General features: G+C 40.6%; 1 protein-coding gene across 1 annotated transcript in view; it reads right to left on the bottom strand.

The window, feature by feature from the left end:
* Positions 1 to 17,330, bottom strand: part of LOC101800783 (musculoskeletal embryonic nuclear protein 1) — a 39,216-nt gene that overhangs the window by 16,111 nt on the left and 5,775 nt on the right. The window contains exons 2-4 of the mRNA XM_027467323.3: positions 9,059 to 9,107; positions 7,136 to 7,231; positions 3,566 to 3,687 (exon numbers count right to left, since the gene is read on the bottom strand). Coding sequence (XP_027323124.1) covers positions 3,566 to 3,687; positions 7,136 to 7,231; positions 9,059 to 9,107 — 267 coding nt within the window. The remainder of the gene's footprint in view (positions 1 to 3,565; positions 3,688 to 7,135; positions 7,232 to 9,058; positions 9,108 to 17,330) is intronic.

The raw sequence follows: 17,330 nt of genomic DNA, 5'->3' as shown, positions 1-17,330 counted from the left end.
TTTCTTTTTAAATGTTGGGCAATGGTAACTAGTCTTATATGAGGGCATCCTAGTTCACATCAGCTACTTCATAGAACTGTGGTTATAGACAGCACTTAAACAAAATACCTGTGATTCCTCTATCCTGTAGCTTGTTTCTGTTCACATCCTGAGGAACTTTCTTACAAAAATGTCAACTCACAAAACTTCTCCAAGACCAATTTTTAAAGCTTTTATAGCAAGTGCCTATCTACCCTACAGGTAGGCTATAGGTAAATGAGTTGTTCTGCAAATCATAAGCGAAGAGCTAGAGAGAAAAGATTCATCAAATGCAACTCCCAAGCTCGGCTATCTGAAAAGCACAGCTCGATTTACTTGTCAATATCTCACAGCAGCTAAAGTAGCTACCACAAGAAGGGAAGAGGAATGCAGGGAACATTTTTTTTGGTACAGATCACAACTGCTTTTCTCCTATTTACATACTCTGCTATATAAACTGCTTCTGCACTTTCAGCTGCTGATATAATCAATCTGATAATACAAAACTGGAAATGTGAAGACAAATCTAATAAGTTTAAAAATTCTGACACGAGAATGCCCTCAAGGGAGCATCATGCTAGTTCTTTGTAAACCAGCATGCAGTGCTGTTTTGCTGTACTAGCAGCGACTATGTTGATATTTTGGTATCCATTCTTTCCTTGAGGCATTTACACTTAAAAACCATCCTCCATATAAAGAGAGCCTTTTAAAACCAGCAGGACAACTGCTATTTTTATGACAGCTTCTCAAGTAATGAATCACCAGGGATCAAGTAATAGAGCTAAGACGGGAAATGAGCTCACAGTGAGAATTAACTCGAGACAAATGATTATTTAGGCTCTAGAAACACAAACATCACTCAATCAAAAGAAGAGACTTGCTGTTTTGAGGGCTTTGTTTTTCCACACTTGCAAACAAACAAAAAACATACCGATCTTCAAGCAAAGGCCTTCCTTTAGTACTTCAGATAAAATGGCACAGGCCTCCAACACATTTTAGTGAGCAGCCACCTTGTCACTCATGTGTGCTATACATCCATGTTTACCTCCAAATATGAATCTAAACGCCCTTGAGACCCCACAGAACTGCAGTTTAGTCCTCTCCTTTTACCCCACTTCATTTATTTATTTTTAAGGATGTTACAAAACGTAAGATGAGCTTTCCTGTAGCCAAGGTGAAAAATTTCAGATAAAATGGCAGTAAGTGGGCTTTAATTTCAGAAACAAAAGTGGTGCTTAACAGAAGAGGGCAGCAAACAACCCAGTGTGACTTGCCCTTTTTAGACAGTTCCCCATTTCTTGCATGGGATTTAACCTTACTGCACAGCCATCAGCAGTAACTGTCCATCTGGTACCTAGTTCTCTTCATGCTGGAAGCTTTTCCCACATAACTAATTAAAACAGATTTACAAGACACTTTTTATTAGTGCTTTTGATAGTTTGTTTTAAAAAAACAACACACTAAGGTCAGAGGCAGCACATTAATGAAGATACAAAGAAGAAAGTCACTAACAGAATGATCTGACAATGGAAAGAACAACTAGTTAAAGAGGAGCTAGAGAATTTTATACATGACTTTTACAGATTTTAGATCTCCTAATGAATTCCAATGAATGATTCTCCAAAATGAAAGTGAAGGATCAGTCCCAGCCCACTTCGACATAAGTAACGAATTCAGCTGTGGATCTTAAAAGCTTAGCTAATGCAGCAACAGATGCCTAGCTAAAATAAAAATGGGTTCATTTAGAAGTCAGTAAGAGATGGAAACAATTGCAGGGGAGTCCCCACATCCTCCCATCCATTGAGACTACTTATTTGTGAAAGGAAATTAAAATGGGAGAAGGGAGCTCTCACAAGAAAAAACAATGCTATGAGAGGAACAAAACAAAACAAAACAAAAACCTCTAATATTTAACATGATTATGACTACCTGCCTGTAATGGTAACAGATACAGAATAAATTTTGCTCTGAGCAGAAAGCCGATTTTACATGGGGTAAAAGCTATGAAAACATTTCAAAGAGTTTCAAGCCAAGTCAACAATCATAAAAGGGGATTTTGAGCAGCAGGTCTCAAAGCTGTCAGAAGGTAAGTTCAGCAGTGTCTCGGCCCTTTAACCTTCCCTGAGCATTGGTGCTTACCTAACCCCTTAGAAACCTAAGTCTGGGGAGTGATCTGGAGAAACTATTTACTTTTCTACATATGGCAAATTTTCTGACAGTTTAGCTCACTGCATCAGTTCCCTAAAGAGTGAGATGAGCACCAGTCCAAGGAAAAGAGTGAAAACATTTGGACAGTGGTACATGGGAAAAAAAGAAGATAAACAGTGTTGTGGCAGCATTGATTTAAACAGCTTTAATGGCCATAAACTGTAGCCTAAGATATACATTCATTCGACATTAATTTAACTTTAAAAAATGTACTAATGGTAGAGGAAGCTATTTCTCCCAATAGATAAATGCCTGGCATATATATTTTAAACCTCTGACATTAAAAACAAACAGCAATTAATGCTATTTGATTTAATTGCAAATTTCCCAACCATTTAAAGTACTTGATTTTAACAAGGCCTTTATTAATTCTTAATTCTGTTAGCCACTTGGGTTTTTTGTTTGGTTGGCTGTTTTTGTTTGTTTGTTTTTTTTGTCCTTCTTACACAAAATCAAACAATGATTAATTATCAAACTGCTATAAAAGCTTTTACTTTGTTAGGCAAACATTATTGTTATTAAACTACAGTGTGTTTTTTTCTCTGGTAAAGAGCCATAGCTCTCTTGTAAGACAACCCCTCCCTCCCCACATTCTCATTTCAAGGAGCTTCAAGTGCAATTTTTAGTATTTATACATTTAGTATTTATATCTGAAAATATTAGGTTGAACAGAATTGAATGCTGTGTACATAATATATCAAGCTTTTTTGCATCTGTAAATCCACAGTTTCTGCAGGTCAGCAGACTGCAGTGGCTAACAGAAAACAAAACCCACAACTTCAGATGAAGCTAATTTCACTTCTGTATTTCTTAGCCTGTAAGAAAGACTTGTGCATTTTTCATCAGATACAAGCCCCATGCGCAGGAGTTCAAGTGATCCCTACTTGAGGACAAGCACATTCTCTTCGCAAAGATATGTGCTTGTTTACTTTAAAGAGGGCTGGCAGAATGCTCAACCCGTATCTTCAGACAACGGCATGCGGTGCAGTGAAAGCTTTAATAGGAAATGATGTTCCAGCTATCATTATTTAAAGTGTTTCAGAGTACATTTATCCTGTTGTTTTTTAACCCGAGATTAGCCAGTACAGTAATTTGTTCAATCACTCCTAACAACAACAAAACCAAGCAGTTGTTCCAAGCCTCACTAAATGCTTAAAGACTTGTTAAACTTTGCAACACAGAATTTGCATGCCAAGATACAGAGTGCTACTGACGAGTGGAATTCTACAGTAGCCATTATAACAACTGTGTAATGACTTAAAGGTCAGTGAACTGTTAGCTGAAATATGCCAAAATTCTGTCTTGGAAAGTATTTTAGTGCAACAATAGAAATATTTACCATATTCACCAAAGCGAAGGGACTCCCACTGCTGCCATTCCACAATGCTGCTGACTGCACGTATACCAGCGTAGATTAACAGCATCCCTAATGTGGCATCTAACAAGAAGTTGATAAGGTACCTGAAAGGAAAAATGTAAAGAAAACAAGGAGAAAGGGTCCAATTTCCAGAAGTTCCATGTATTTTTACACCACAATTGATATTCATTTATGTTGAAAAGCCACATCACTGAGATTAATCATTTACCCACTTCTGTACCTACACAGTGTAAAATTTAAAGTTTTATGGGAGTCTTAACATTCTGTTTCTGACCTTAAACTTAAGCTTCAACTTATATTTCCATGAACTTTGTGTGTGCATCCTCTGTATAAACTCCAATATTCATTTTATGTCTTTAAATTAAAAACAGATTTCCTTTTTCCCATCCTCCAGTTCATTCTGCATAGAAACACTGCATTTGAATAAAACCAGTGGAATAAAAGGAATAAGCTAATTTATTTATTTTTTTATTCTTAACACCTCACAGAATTTGAAGAAAAAACAAAACAAAACAAAACACAACAACTACCTAACAACCCAAAACACTTTCATTCTAATGGGGGAGGCCCCACAAGGAGTTCTCTCTTGCTTGAAGGAGCACTCTACTAGAGCTGACAAGGAACAACAGTAAATATCAAAGCCACTATCAAAACCACATTTCAAATTACTTCAGAGTTTAGCGGGAAGTGATTTGCTTTAGGACTTCAAATTGTATCTAATAAACATCTGAAATCAAATCTAGAACTAGCCTTCCAAGGAAAAAAATAAAGTGTAAAGGACACACAACGGCTGCACTATTAATTGATTCAGAAGAAACTCCTGGGATCTCGCCTCTAGATCCAGAGATCACCGTGGGTTTCAAATTAATTCTTAGGTCTATTAAATGGTGCAGCTGAACTTCAAAGCACCTTGCAGGTCAGTTTGGTTTGTTTACTACTGCTCCATTTTGGCTGAACAAAACAGCAGCTGAGAAAGAGCCAGCGAAGGTTATCCCAGCTGCACGTCACACTGGAAATCCCTGTGACTGAGTCTTGTTCGGCAATTCCAAATACTTACAGTAAACTCTAGAGTCCATAGGATCTAGAATCCTATTTTCAGAATCTGTTGAAATAACAAATCAGAGAGCTGGGGGCTCCTGCTGGCCGCAGAGGCAAGTCCACGTGGACAAAATAACATCAGAAAGCGGAAAGCAAATACACAGTATGTGCAATCAGAGCAGTAAAGGAGGAGCTGCTTCGATCCTCAAAATCTCGTTCAAGCAGCAGCTCAAGAATAAAACTGAATTGACCGTGCCTTGCTTCAGCAAAGACGTAGCCACAAACTTTCTAAAAACAGCTATTTTCTAACGGCTGTGTCAAATCATAGTTTTAATGAACTTTCTCTTTGAGGAACGCAGAGATCAAGGTTTAGTGCTTGGCAGAGGAAGCCCGGCACTTACAGGAGCCGCTTGAGGCCACCAGGGGCTGCTCTAAGCCCGCGGCAGGAGGGCTTCCAGCCGGCCAGGCACAGGGGCTGTGCCGGCACCCGGGGCAGCGCTGCCGGCAGCAGGAGGGCTCCGAGCACCAGCGGTGGCTGCGAGCTGGCCTGAGCCAACACTGCCGCTCACAGCCAGCTGGCAGCCTGCACCACCAAACCCCGCCGGCTGCTTTGGCTATTCCAAAGTCCTCGCACAGCAGCCCTGTCCCAGGTGTTTGAACAGAGGGTTTATCAGCTTTCGGCTTATCCCGTACCTGCCTGACACAGAGCGTTGCATTGCCAAAGTAACGGATGGCAGCTTCCAGTTTCCAACCACAATGTTCTCTAAAACTACCTTTTCTGGCTTTGTTCTGAACAAAAACCCCGCACTACAAAACAGGAAAGCACAGAAAGCTACCCGTGTTTGGGTTTGCTGACTCACATTACTATTATTTGAAGTCACGTACAGAAACAGTGCTTTTACTCAGGAATTTTGACCTACCTGTAACCTTTAAGATATATTTTTCCCCCAACAAAGGACACGTGGCTTTGGTTGATATAGCATGCTATTTTCTCTGCCAACAAGGAGGACCTGCACCCTTATCTGAGAAACTGCCCAACTCCACAGTTATCCTAAGAACGGCAAATGACAGCTGTGCCTTTGTTATGTGTCACACTACATCGATGTTAAAAGTGGCATTTGAAAATAAAGTTATGTAGACTATATGGAAACATGTAGAAGAGAACACACATTAGCAAACCTTCTATTTTAAAAACTCAGACAATACAAAAAGTTATTTTTAAAATGTTTTAATGAAGTATTAAGCTTTGACTTTGAATGCTAACAATTCTAAACATGCTGTGGTTAGCTTGCTTAAATATATACATGAAATGAAATAAAAGCAATTTACACCTGTCAGCTTTTGTAAATTATCAGGAAATTCTTAAAACAGTAACCAAAAAGATCTTACAATGATGCCTGGTATTACTGAAACTCTCATATTTACATCTTAACTTCTACAGCCAGTGTGTTAAAATAAATGCATTTTCCCTACCAAAATGCTTTGTGTTGGGAGGAGAAAAGCAGTGTTTTACTGGCACATTTATAGCATGTGGGAACACAGGGGAAACTAAGGAGAAATAAGGCAAATAAAACATTTAGTCTTACAAAGCAACAAACATATTCCTTGAGCAATTTAACTCCTTTGTTTACCAAAGGACATCTGTGAGCAGCTGCCAAGGAAGGAATGGCATTTGGTTTTCAGGGGCAAATTACTAGACTTTTGGAAGTAATTTTACAGTTTCTATTACAAGAAATGCGTAGGCTTCTTTGAGCATGAGCCCCATCAATAAGAAACCCAAACAATTGTCATCTGCTTCAGCAGCTCTTCTAAAAAGCCTGACAGGGTCTTAGTCATAGATTCTTCAGGTTTAATATGCTACAGTGAAATGCTTACCTACTTAGTCACACTGCTCCAAGTGTGAGATCACAAAATTAATTTTTGCACAAACTGCCTCGGTATCAGGCAAGATTTCCTGCTTTTAACAAAGTGAAAATGATACTGCAGTAGCTGATGCAGTTTTCTGAAGAAAATACAAGCAGGAACAATCTTTGCTCAATATCCCTGAAAGCAACCTGACTTTATATTAAAGCCTTGTTGCAGTGAATGATGAAGCTGGAGGCCAATGTACACAACTTTACATTCACTTCCACTGGTTCCTGGTATCTCTTACCTCCTTCAGTAAATAGCCTCATATTACAATGAGCATCCTAAATCCTCATTCAGTTACTGAAGGGGAAGAAGCAAATTTACTCTCAGTCTAAAACACCCATACACAGATCAGAAAACAAACAAACAAACAAAACAACAGCTTTCTGAGGTCCTGCCAGACATAACCTAAAAGAGCAGATTTCTGATCCTTGATTAACTAAGCTTAAAACATAGTATTTTGAAAGTGACTGACTTTTTGCATGCAAATTTGTTTCTCTGATATATCTTGCATTACTGTCCAAGTACACCAAACTCAACAGTGAACCTCCATAAAGACCAACTATTCAATAATTAAACACTCACAGTGAACAAGGGTCTTCTTCTGTAAGGTCTGATAAATAGACGTTTGCAAAGTGGATGAACAACATCCCTATGGCTTGCTTGGAAGTATCTAAAAACCTGTAGAGAGGTAAAAACAGCTTTTAGGACACTCAAAACTGTTTACAATGCAGTAGGAACACTGCAAATTTATATTAATATTCCATCCCAATTATTCATTTTTCTTCAAATGAGACCACCAGAAGGATAACATGCCATGGTATTTAACTTACTTAACCATGTTCCACTTTAAATTCAACCCTGTGCTTTTTTTTTTCTGGAATCTTGCTAACAATAAATCAAATCATACCAACTTGAAGCCTTGGCACTGAAACTTTAAAGACAAGAGAGATCCTCCTGGTATCATAAGCATTATCCATAAGCTAATCTTCACTAAACCTATTTAAGTCTTTAATAACCTCCTGTAAACAATGAGTATCTCAGGTTCACAAGATATTTCAGTCCTTTTATGTTTATGTATTTTTAGTAAGTTTATGGCAGGGATGGAGGTAAAATTGTCATCACTTACTTAGATGAACAATCTAATAGCTTGCTGATGTTTCCTTTATCTATAGCATTTCGCTAAAACTCCATCATTGGTATTTTTCACCTAAAAGCATGAAGTAGCCTCCCTGAGTTTTAGCTAAAGCACAACAGCTTCAAGACCTCACTGCAAAGGAGTTATCACCCTGAAACTACCATCTCCAAAGCAAAAGACAGACGGGAAGAAAACAGTTTCCTACTTACTATGAACATATTTTAAAAAAACACCACTCAGGTACAGATTCAACATTGATTCCAGCCCCTTCCAACTCTTTTATTATTATATACTAATTAACTTTCCACAATGATTTATTAAATATGTTAAATATAGGAATTGTGTCAGAAGTATTACGTAGGCAAGAGTGTGTTATTTATACAGACCAGCACTCATTTTGCCTGTTGCTTCCACGTCTAAAAAAAAGCCCCAAAATAGATCCAAACAATATTATATGCACAAATTCATCTGCCCTCCCTGACAATTTGGTATTAAACTTTATTCTCTCTCATTCATTGCCCAACACTGAGAGCACAAAGTTGGAGATGAGGCAGGAAGCCAGAACGTTACTTATCTAATCACTACAACATACTATAAATAACAATACTCAATTTCAGTACTAGATTCTTGGCTTAAAAATTAAAAGCTACCACAGCGCTAGCCAGAATTTCAGGCTGAGGTAGACCATAGTACACAAAGATTTTGTATTTATTTTTTCCCATAAAATAAAGGTCAAGATTAATTATGAAAAGCAGCACTGTATGATGACTTTAATCATCATGAATCAAAGATGAATATCAGCCACTGAAGAAAAAACAAAGCACTACAGTCTACAACAGCTGGAACAATCAACAGCTTAAATTTTACACCAGTCTCTACTTAAGCCTAAAACAGGTTATGTTGGCATCACTACAATACAACAACATTTAAGAAGTAATAAAAATAAATATACTTTTTACACCACATATTCTTTAACAGCTTATGAAATTAAATCTTTTACCGTACCATTTTCTCTATTACAAAAACTAGGACAGCTACAGAACAAGAACATCTGTTTAAGCTTATCATCTTGGGGCAGTTTTACTTTCCATCCTCAGGAGGAAATGCAACTTTAAGCTTTACGTCTAAATGCGCATCTTCATGAAGGTTCCTGGCAATGTCTAGTGGGAATGAACTAGCAGGGAAATATTCTTAAGAATACAACATTTCGTTAAATCCTGTATTTTTATAACTGTTTTGTTCATCATTTATTCATCACTTTCTTGTCATCATTTTTTTTAATCATCATCACCACATGCAGACAATCATTCTATCAATTTCTAAAACATGCAAGAAGCTAAAATACAGGAGTGAGCCATGCAGAAACATACCATATTCTCCAAGGACGTCTTTCATGCTTTGGTTCTCTGAAGCGCTTTACTACAAAAGAAAGGAACAATTGGAGATAATCAGCAACTCACAGAGCAACAGAAGTATAGAGAAGTAAAAGCAAATCATCTTGCAGAAACTTTACTCCTCAATAAATTAGGCCTTATACACCTGTATTTCGCTTTATGAAGCTCTAAAGATAGATTTTAAAAGCAACTGTCTCCCTCCTATCACCTACAAATAATCTGTTACCTGACCACCATTTCCATGGCCTTAGCTTTTATGATCACCCAACCAGAAAATTTAATTTCCAATAGTAAAGCAGGTTCAAGATATTATGAGAAAAAAGCAGTTTCTTTCACTCACTGAAGATCAACATTCAAATAGGAAAGTATTACTTGCAGTGTAGGGGCAATCTATAATATCAGAAATAAATCAAAAGAATTAGTAACAGGACAAACATTCCCTGACAAAGTGTATTTATTTTCTGGATGACAAATTGGACTTTTGTGTGCAAATTGAATTCCAGAAGGGAAATTGGACAGATTACTTAATCAGATACTCCCTTCACAGGAAGGTTGATAGTTGTTAGCCTACAAAAAATACAACCTCAAGGAAAAGGCAGTATTAAAACAGAAGCGAACTACACACAAGGAAAACCCAACTCACACGGATATATTTGACCATCTCCATCCTCCTACCAGTGACAACATGAGCAGTTACGTGCCAAGAAGCTCTCCGTGCCCCCACGAAGGAGCAGAAGCCCAGGGGGCTTGGAGGGACTGAGGGCATCACGGGACCCCTTTTGGGATGTGGGGAAGAGCACTGGGGGATTTATGGGACTTATTAAGGGTTCTTTAAGGGAGGAGCCAAAGGTGGGGAAAAGGAGGGGTGAAAGTGATTTGTAGAGCAAAAATAGAGGGGTAAGGGATAAAAGCAACCAGCCATACATAAGGGTGGCTGGTCCGTAGCCTCGTACCACCTCATCTACACAGCTTGTCCCGTCTTCAGACACTGGCAGACCAACAGTGATGGGGTAATGGAAAACCCTTCCAAGAAGGTTGGCTTTTACTGCCCAGAGTATTTCCATACCACCTCAAGTTCAGTGTCACCAATCAGTGCCTTTAACATCAATCTTGAACAATAACCATTTATGCTATTAATAGAGGCTGTCACTTAAAAAAAAAAAAGTTTTAAGTTGGTTCCCCTCCTCCCCTTCTACTTGCAGAGATTCTGCCTTGAAGGCGTGAACCACAGCAGGTCAGGCAAAATATCAGTAGGCTTTATAACAGGTTTCTCCAGGTGTTAGAGATGCATAAAATGGGATGCATACAAATGGGATGCTGTATATATTCTGGTTTCTGCACTGTTACTGTCTCTGACAGCAGAGATAAACTGTGTTTTACCCCCATATAATACGTCCATTAGAAATTAAAAGTGACAAGAGGAAAAGACTGCACATTACCCCAACAATAAAGTTGTAACAGCAATGTTCGCCAGCAGTTTTCCCTGTGAACAGCATGCCATAAATATAAAACCTCTGTTAAGAAACAAGCACTGCTCAGCCGAGTTCACCAGCTTACTGTTTATGACAAAACCTCCCGGGCCACAACATGGATTATTTTAATTAGTGTCACTTTTGCAAGTGACAAAGAAGCTCCAAAGCAAGTCAAAATAAATGGAAGAACTACAAGTTGCAACTTACTGTAGGTTTTGTGCAAGGCACTTTCCTGCAGACCCAGTAGGAATTAAACTGATAAGATTTACAGACTTCGGGGGAAGAACTCCAAATTCAGGTTTTTGTCTATTAGCACTATGCAGAAGTTGTATGAGCTCATGAATTCCTTTCTTTAGATACATACTCACAAGAAGAGATTACTTAAAACCAATTCCACCAACACCTTTTTCTCAGCACTGATAGAACATGAAATGACTTTGGACCCTCTGAATTTCTCCGTCCAATTCTGAAAACATTTCATTGGAGTTAACACTGAACAGGAGAGTTACCTCTGAAAGGCTCCACCGACAACTTCAGGGATGCTTTATACAGCCGACCATACCACAAACTTCCACCCCTCTCCGTTACAAAAACCAAACGACGTGCTGTGTTTAAGTGCTCTACAAGCTGCTACCTGATGAATGTGGGCCTACAGATTTGCAAGCCCAGCCAACCTACACGAACCAGGCTGTGTTCTCAGCGGGGTTTCTCGTAGCTCCATGCAGACAAACATCAGGCACCTGGGACATACGACGGCCCCAGAGGTATTTCTACATGGCTGGGGTTTCACTGCCACCCAGAGCACGCTATCGCTCTGGAGGGGCTCAAGGCTCAGGGGAGAGCAACTTGCCTTCCCTGCAGCATGGGGAATGGCACGTCTTCTGCAGCGAGCTGGGAAAGCAGCTCTTGCACGCCCTGAACCTGTGGCTGTGGCACGGGACATAGGCTTGTTTGCAGCGTGAGGCTCGCGCTACCAAGAATTCACTGTATTTAACATGAATTACCTAATAACATTCAGAATTCCATGCTGAATTAGGAAGGAAGAGAGAAGTGCTGCTAACTTATACTTTCAATGCCATCATTTTTCAGGGAAGGCAACAAAAGCGCTTCCATCAACAAGCACGGGGGCAGCCAGGCAGGCAACCGACAAGGGAGGCACACAAGGCAGAGCATGAGCTGTGCGAAATTTAAGTTCAGTGAATTGTCTTCATGTTTCTTGAAGTTTCTGGGGATAACGGAAGGGTTTCTAGCAGTTACTTCAACACAGTACGTTTTACATTTAGTATTCCAGAGATCTGGAAACGCACAGGGAAGAGTAAAGGCCATTTGTATGAACACAGACCAGAGGTGAAGTAAACCTCTGCGTGCTGTCCATAGGGAAGGCAACACTTGAGCCTGCACGAGGAAGTCAGCCTGCCCTTCTCTCCCTTCTTCACCCTAAGAAAGAAAATCCCCCAGGAAAGACATTCCTGATGCGAAACAACATCACTAGAGAAGTAAGCACTCCAGGTTTCTGGATGTTTTTTCTTGTATCAGCACCAAAAGTGACCCGATTAAGTGTTCAAAATGGGTCTGCTCACCATGTTTTACTGAATTTCTTAGACACGCATTCCGGCAGCTCACAATAAGACTCTTTCTGATCCAAATAAAGATCTAAGAAGATTTCTGTAGCTCACCAATTTAAAATTCAAATGAATGAAAGCAAGCTGAAGAATATTCAATGTGTTTGACGTTCTCCACAGCTGCACTGCAATAACCCTGCTCCTCCCACGACAGAGCTGGGAATTCCACCTGTATTCCAGCACCTCTCAAAACTTCTTCGAGACGAGGTCAAAACCAAAGCATGTCACAAAACATTTCATAAACCTCCTCCTCGTCACCACCACCAGACCTCAGCAAAGCAACAGCTGAGCCACCCAAAGGGAAGAAAATGGAAAGGGGGAAATTCAGCGAAATTCATTTGCACGTCACAGATGCAAATCTGCTAGTACGTGTGGGCAGCTACAGCACAGACAGAACCAGCCCTAATGAGAGATGCAGCAGGACACCGACACGAGCTGCAACCAGGGAAATTCCAACATGACAGAAGTAGAAAATATCCAGCGAGAGCAGCTGAACTCTGCAACAAGGTTCCCAGGGGGGTGAAACCCAGGGGTCCCTTCCAGCAGAAGTCAGCCTGGGGGGTGTAAAAATCACCGTCCTGCGATATGATGCTTAAGGGCTCCAGGATCTGAGCCACGTACCCAAAGACCAAAGTTCAGCAAGCTAGAAGCCATACACACACATTTACTGGAATGCACAGAATTTATGAATGAGGAGCCTGCTGCAGCTGGATCACGTAAGAAGTCAACCACGTATGCACGCCAGATTTCAATGATTTCCCAATCTGCTTAGGAAGGCTGTGACAAACCCCATTCCACTTGTTGCCGCCAAAGCAGTGGGAACCATGTCTGTTACAAACAAGAAGATGCACACTAATAATTCCTGAAAATCCTGTAAGGATAAATGATTTGCACCATCATGGAATGACATCACCTGTGCTCTTTATCGTATGTTTGAATTTACCTCCCGTTCACACAGCTTTTAAGAGGCTTGTAGTTGGAGTTTCACTTGATCTCCTCATTATTTCTTTGGTAGCAGCAAAGAAGGAATAAGAAATTACAGATTTCTCTACACTAATTTTTTTAAACTAACCTTACAAGAAACTACATGTCTAACAAGAACGAGCTAAGCATGCCTTACAAAAGAATAATGAGCCTGTAAGCCACAAACCAGCTTTTGCAACGCTTTTGAGCCCAGCATCTCCCTCCATTCAGTTTAGAAAAAGGAACATAGGTATTTACTTACTTGTTTTAAACAGATGTAATAAATGTGTGACTTTGTTAACACAAAAGACTGAAAGAACAAGTGCTTTTGTCATGCTGCTGAACATTTTTCTGGACAAAAAAAGAAACGGCTCCATGTGCTTGGTAATTCACTCTTTGCCCCACTAATTCTTCCTTTTCTCCCTGTGCCTCATTAACTACAAGTGTGGTGCTCAAACACTGGCCACCCTGCAAGCCTGCTGCTCATGCTTCTGCTCTTTGCCTGGACCACTCACTCCTGGACACAGCAGCACCAGCTGCAGCAACTGATTCGGAACCACATCCAGCACTACAGCTGCATGAGAGAAAGTTCAATTTAGCCCATATTAAGGGCTCACATACCACAAAATGCTTGAGCTCACCTGCAAGAAGATGTCTGGAAGGCAGAAAGCAGTGTTAGCCATGCCAGCACCCATACCCCTTTTCTGAATTCCACCGAGTCCTTGGCCTCAGTGGCTCTGTAGAGATCCATGGGCAATTAACACCTGTCTGCTACAGATGGTCACCCAGGGAAAAATGTTACAGACACAGAGGACACAGTAAATTTAGTGTCCCAGACAGTCACTGGGGGGCATCGGGGGACTAAAGACTCAGTGTCCAGGCAGGTGCCTGCACACCTTCTCCCAGGCAGCTGGTAGAGCAAGGTTGTGGCTACAGCTTTTAGGCAGCAAAGACTGCGCCCCGGATAAACGGGTCTGACTGTTAGAGCAGGGCGGAGTTACATGTGCTAGAGCTGAGCATCAGCCAAGCCCAGCTATCTCATGACCAGGGCTCTTTGTCTTGTCATGGATGAAAGAAGAAGAAGGAAAATGATTTGTCAACACTGGACTTCACGTGACGTACCGAGCAGGCAGCAGTGCTTCCTGGACAAACACAGGAGAACCACAGCTACTGTGTGTTACAGGTACAGTGCTGTCCTTTGAACCCTGCAAAAATGATGTTTACCTCCCACCTGCTTCCACGCCCAGCGAGCAGCCTCTCTGTGAGCCTTGTCCCTGCATGGGCGTTGAGCCAGCACGACGCGAAGCTGCTCTGCACAGTGAGTGGAAAAGGAAAGGACAACCCACTATCAGGAAAATAAATAGCACACAAATAAATAAGTGCCAACAGTGCAGCAACACTGAACGTTAAATCTTGCAAGTTTTAAGAACGCTGATGTAAGCAGCACCGATGGCTTGGGCAATATTTACCCAAACGTTAAATTGTGAGCCAGCGTTTGGTCTTAGAAAATCGGCAGTCGTTATCTCTGTGTGTAACACACGACTTCAGTCCAGGTGTCCCCATCTGAAAGGCTCCTGTAAATCAGCTCCCCAGCACTTCCAGACAGAGGCACGTGCTGTTCTGCTTCCTCAGCAGATAGGAGATAGCTGAAGAGAAGCTAATCTGAGCCTGTGGCACTGGGAGTGCCTGTAAGACTGCCTTCAGAAGTTTAATTTTCATACACAGCTCTCTTGAAAACACTTCTGGGCTCTGCACAAGGTGCTAGGAAAACACTACAAGGAGCAAGAGGTAGGGCGCTACAGAAAGCCCTGTCCCGCCGCACACACCTCAGAAGATCTGCAAAGTACAGTCTGCCACCGCCAAGGGGACTTTTTCCCCCATTAAAAAGAACCATTTGGGAAACATAAATTATTTAATGCCATACAAATAGAACCAATCCATATTAATGTGCACTAAGCAGCGATTTACGATTCACGGCACCATTTTCACCTACAACACTCACGGATCACTCAATAATAGATGAAGCTTTCCCGACATCATTCGTATGACAACAGATATCAATGAACTCTCAGTTATTCACAGCGCTTATTCTAAATCAGCTCCTGGGAACCGACAGCTGCCAAAGCACAGCAAGAAACTCACCCCGTCATTCATTAAAGTATTAAACTATTACACCGGCAGCTGGAACAGTCTTAAAAGCAGAAACCAAGCCCAAAACATAAATTCAGACATTTCCAAAAAGCACGTAGAACGGTTTCTCTTTGTAGAATATGAAAAACACTGCAAAAATACTTAATCGAGGAGGCCAAAGGTGGACTTATACTTTATATTTAAAGTCCATTTAAATTCTAAGTAGTTTTGCTGACCAGATTTATTCTACTAGGCCGATGAAATAATCAAAGCATTGAATTGCAAAAGCAAGGTGCACTTCACAGAGCACCAATCCCTTAAAAATAATAATAAAAAACTCCAAAAAGATACACAGCCCGCTTTCACCTGTTCTTTTCACACAAACAAGTATCACAAAGGGAGCGTCAGTGGCCAATCGTGTAGACTTCTTTGACATAACGTATCTACCAATTAGGTCTTTATTGAATCAAGATGAAAACATGCAATAGTTTCCACCTGCATGAGCATTATTCTTAATGACACAGCTTCATACCTCTTAACAGTTGTGAAAATTTAATACAAGCTTCACAGCACTAAAAGCTAATGCCAGCACCATGAAACCTATTGCTATAAGAAAACTCAAGTTTTTAACATCAGATTGAGGTTTTGTTTGTTTTCTGATTTTAAGCCTCCCTAGACTATTCCATCTTCTAGCACTACAATCACTTTCCAAAGAGAGCACTGAAATTCCATGCACATAAACTAAAACATGCTGTAGTCTCACCATCAGCCTCAAGACAAGAAACATTTCCTGAAATGATCATTTATGATAGTTGATAGCTGGTATTTTCCAGTAAGAAAAACTAAGGGTGATTAAGACAAATTAAAATTTCAGAGCATACCATCTTCAAAAATGATTAGAGACAGAAGACATGCATTGTAAGCTGTTAAGAGTTGTTGTAATTTTAGACTCATTTTTGTTCCATGGAAAAATATGTATTTCTGGCAAAGGGAGAAAGGGACTAGACCAGAACAACAAAAAGCAAGCAAAGGCTGTTTCTGCACATACGCAAGGTGAGTCGCTGGCTGTCTGCCTTGTGTCTGCCACAGGTTGATGGAATCAACCCTACAGAACAGCTTTTGGTCGCATTTTGAGCATTCAAACCCAGGACAGCAGTTTCTTAAGTTTTACCAGAAACCAGAGGACAGTCAGTTCTACAGAACCCACCGCTACCTTTGAAACCCTTCACAACTCAGGGACTCCTCCCCGATATTCACCTCTCTTTAGAGATCTGCTTAGCGCATCACCATCCTCAACATTCATCACCTATGACAAAACAAGAACGGAAACACAAAGCACGAGGCTGAGTAATGCGTAACTCGGGACTGCTGGTGGAAGAACAGGCCATCGGTATCCTGAGCAACTTGAATTATTCCCGTTCAAAGCCTAAGGCATCATCCCTCTACCACCTGCAAAGCAGCCTCAGGCAAGCTGCTCGCTGCAGGTAAGCGCTGACACGCTGAGGTCTGCGGGGTACACGGCGTGCTGGGGTGAAGGAGTCTTGGAGTGGTAACGTGCTACATGTGCTGCCATGAGAAAGCAGAGCTGGTTTGTCACCCCATCAGCACCATCCGCAAGATAAGGCCTTGTTAGATACCCGTTATGGCTGCAAACTCCATTAGCCATGAAATTAACATCACAGCAGAGTGCAAAAACACACACTGTATGTTTGTGCAAATCAGCTCCTTACAAATTTAATTATAAAACATTAGTCGAGAACAAAAATTCATTAGGCAGTTTACAGTTAAACAACAGGCTAGCTAAGTTCAGAAGTTACTTCTGATTAAACACAGCTTCTCAGTTTCTGGATAATTTATCATTTTAATAATTTCCAAATGTCAACATAACGTACCCTTTTTTCTAAACATTTCATGATGTGAATGACATGCATAATTATACTTAGAACAATCTTATTATCTGGGGTATAATTATATCCAGCAATCAGCTGAGTAATAAGAACAGCGTAATACATTCTGAGCCCACAAGATAAACGGGCAGCAGACAACTCTTAATGAAAAGTG

Source organism: Anas platyrhynchos, chromosome 13 (genome assembly GCF_047663525.1).
Source record: "Anas platyrhynchos isolate ZD024472 breed Pekin duck chromosome 13, IASCAAS_PekinDuck_T2T, whole genome shotgun sequence".
Lineage (NCBI taxonomy): Eukaryota > Metazoa > Chordata > Aves > Anseriformes > Anatidae > Anas > Anas platyrhynchos.
This window is presented reverse-complemented; position numbering and strand designations above follow the sequence as displayed.